General features: G+C 38.1%; 1 protein-coding gene across 1 annotated transcript in view; it reads left to right on the forward strand.

Moving 5' to 3' along the window:
• The first annotated feature begins 13 nt into the window (after window positions 1-13).
• Window positions 14-1,750, forward strand: part of LOC108755742 (leucine-rich repeat-containing protein 7) — an 86,613-nt gene continuing 84,876 nt past the window's right edge. Inside the window, exon 1 of the mRNA XM_018498954.1 lies at window positions 14-250. Within this exon, the coding sequence (XP_018354456.1) occupies window positions 202-250 (49 nt within the window). The 5' untranslated portion in view covers window positions 14-201. The remainder of the gene's footprint in view (window positions 251-1,750) is intronic.

Genomic DNA, 1,750 nt, shown 5'->3' on the forward strand with positions numbered 1-1,750 from the left:
GCGTGGCGCGCGCGATATCGCGAGCGGACGTAATACGTATGTCACGATGGTGTGCGTGAGATCGCGCGTGCGGATCGTTCGCGAACACGGTGGCAGCCTGTAGCTTCGTCTCCGGCAAGCTGGTGGTGGGCACTCGACGCGGCGTACGGGCGAAGAAGCCGGAAGAGAGGGATCCGTTTTCTTGACTACCTGAACTTGACGATGCGGCGGTCCTACGGGAAGTCGTGGCGATGGGCCATCAGTGAGATGGGTGAGTACAGAAAGCATTATCGTACAAAGGCGACGTTCCCTCGGAATCTTGGGTCGCGTCGCCACCATTTTTCGAAATGAATTTTCGCATTGGACGAACTACTGCCGGCTAGAAGTTCGCATAGAAACGTTCGTTGTCCAGATTTGGTATAACGGTAACGTTTCCATTGTCGAATCCTACGCGTTCCTGTGAATAAGTTCTTGGAAACGTTTCAAATGTGTTTATTACGAAAAGAATTATTTGGCGGAAGTATAAATTGAAAAGCTTAGCTATACAGAGTTGTACAGATTTGATATAATAATTTTGTTAGACTGTCTGAATACAATAATAATTATACACAGGGAACTCAGCACACTTCTGCGTAAATGCGAAATAAATCATTTTGATATTCTAGAAACCAGCTTGAATAGCGAACCAGCTTATTCTATGATCTATATAATTATTTTGATAGTTTAACAAAATTAATTTCAGATCTGCATCCGTATAGTTGAATTTCTATTCCGGCAAAACCATTTCTTTCCTTATATATATATATATATGCATGTATATATATTATTATAAGATAAATTGATGTGTAATTGAGACATAAGTCTAATTAGAAAAGTTAAAGGACATATTTGTTATAACATATAATTAATTTAAGAATGTAACGTTTACATTCTTGAAAAGAGATTTATGATCTACTTCATTCGCGATTTGAATTACATTTCTCAGTACAAAGTTTAAATTAATATTTAGGATCTGCTTGAATATTTTTCAAAAATAAGCTTAGGATATCTATAATCAGTCCGATTTATATTGCTCATGAATACATAATAGCATTATATTTATATACATATGCATCCGCACACCTGCTTTGCAGGCGTACGTCATAAATAATAAACAGGCGGATATACAGGCGTAAGTATGTACGATTTGAAAAGCAACGAATATTCTATTTGTCGTTACAAATTCCATGTACTGTATGACAAGAAGTAAGAACTGTATAAATGTATGTTTGTCGCACAGGAAAATTTATAATTTATTATTAACTCGTGTGTAATGTTAGGAATTCCGCCGCGAAAAAGTAGAATTCTGGAATTCGTACGTCCTCGGTATTTTATGCATTCGCAAGACTGATATTTAATTAAAAGTCAACGAATGCACGAGTACTTGATTCAGAAAGAGAAACGCGTCTCTCTCTCTCTCTCTCTCTCTCTCTCTCTCTCTCTCTAAAAGCGAATTGACGATAAGAGAGAAGTGTGCGCTTTTCGTATAAGAAAAATGGCACGTGTACAACGTGTACAATTCACATGTGATTAAATGGAAACCCGGGATCCGCTGTCTTCCACGTTGATAAATCGCATTTTCGAAATGAGAGCGGATCTCAAAAAGATGCTCCAAGACCGCAGAGCATTTCGCGATCGATGCACGCGGAGGACAATAAATAATACAATAGAAGAGCAACGTGATATCCGGAAAATTGATTTTTTTTTTTTTTTTTTTTTTTTTTGTTGGGGG

The sequence above is a fragment of the Trachymyrmex septentrionalis genome, unplaced genomic scaffold (assembly GCF_001594115.1).
Source record: "Trachymyrmex septentrionalis isolate Tsep2-gDNA-1 unplaced genomic scaffold, Tsep1.0 scaffold9, whole genome shotgun sequence".
Classification (NCBI taxonomy): domain Eukaryota; kingdom Metazoa; phylum Arthropoda; class Insecta; order Hymenoptera; family Formicidae; genus Trachymyrmex; species Trachymyrmex septentrionalis.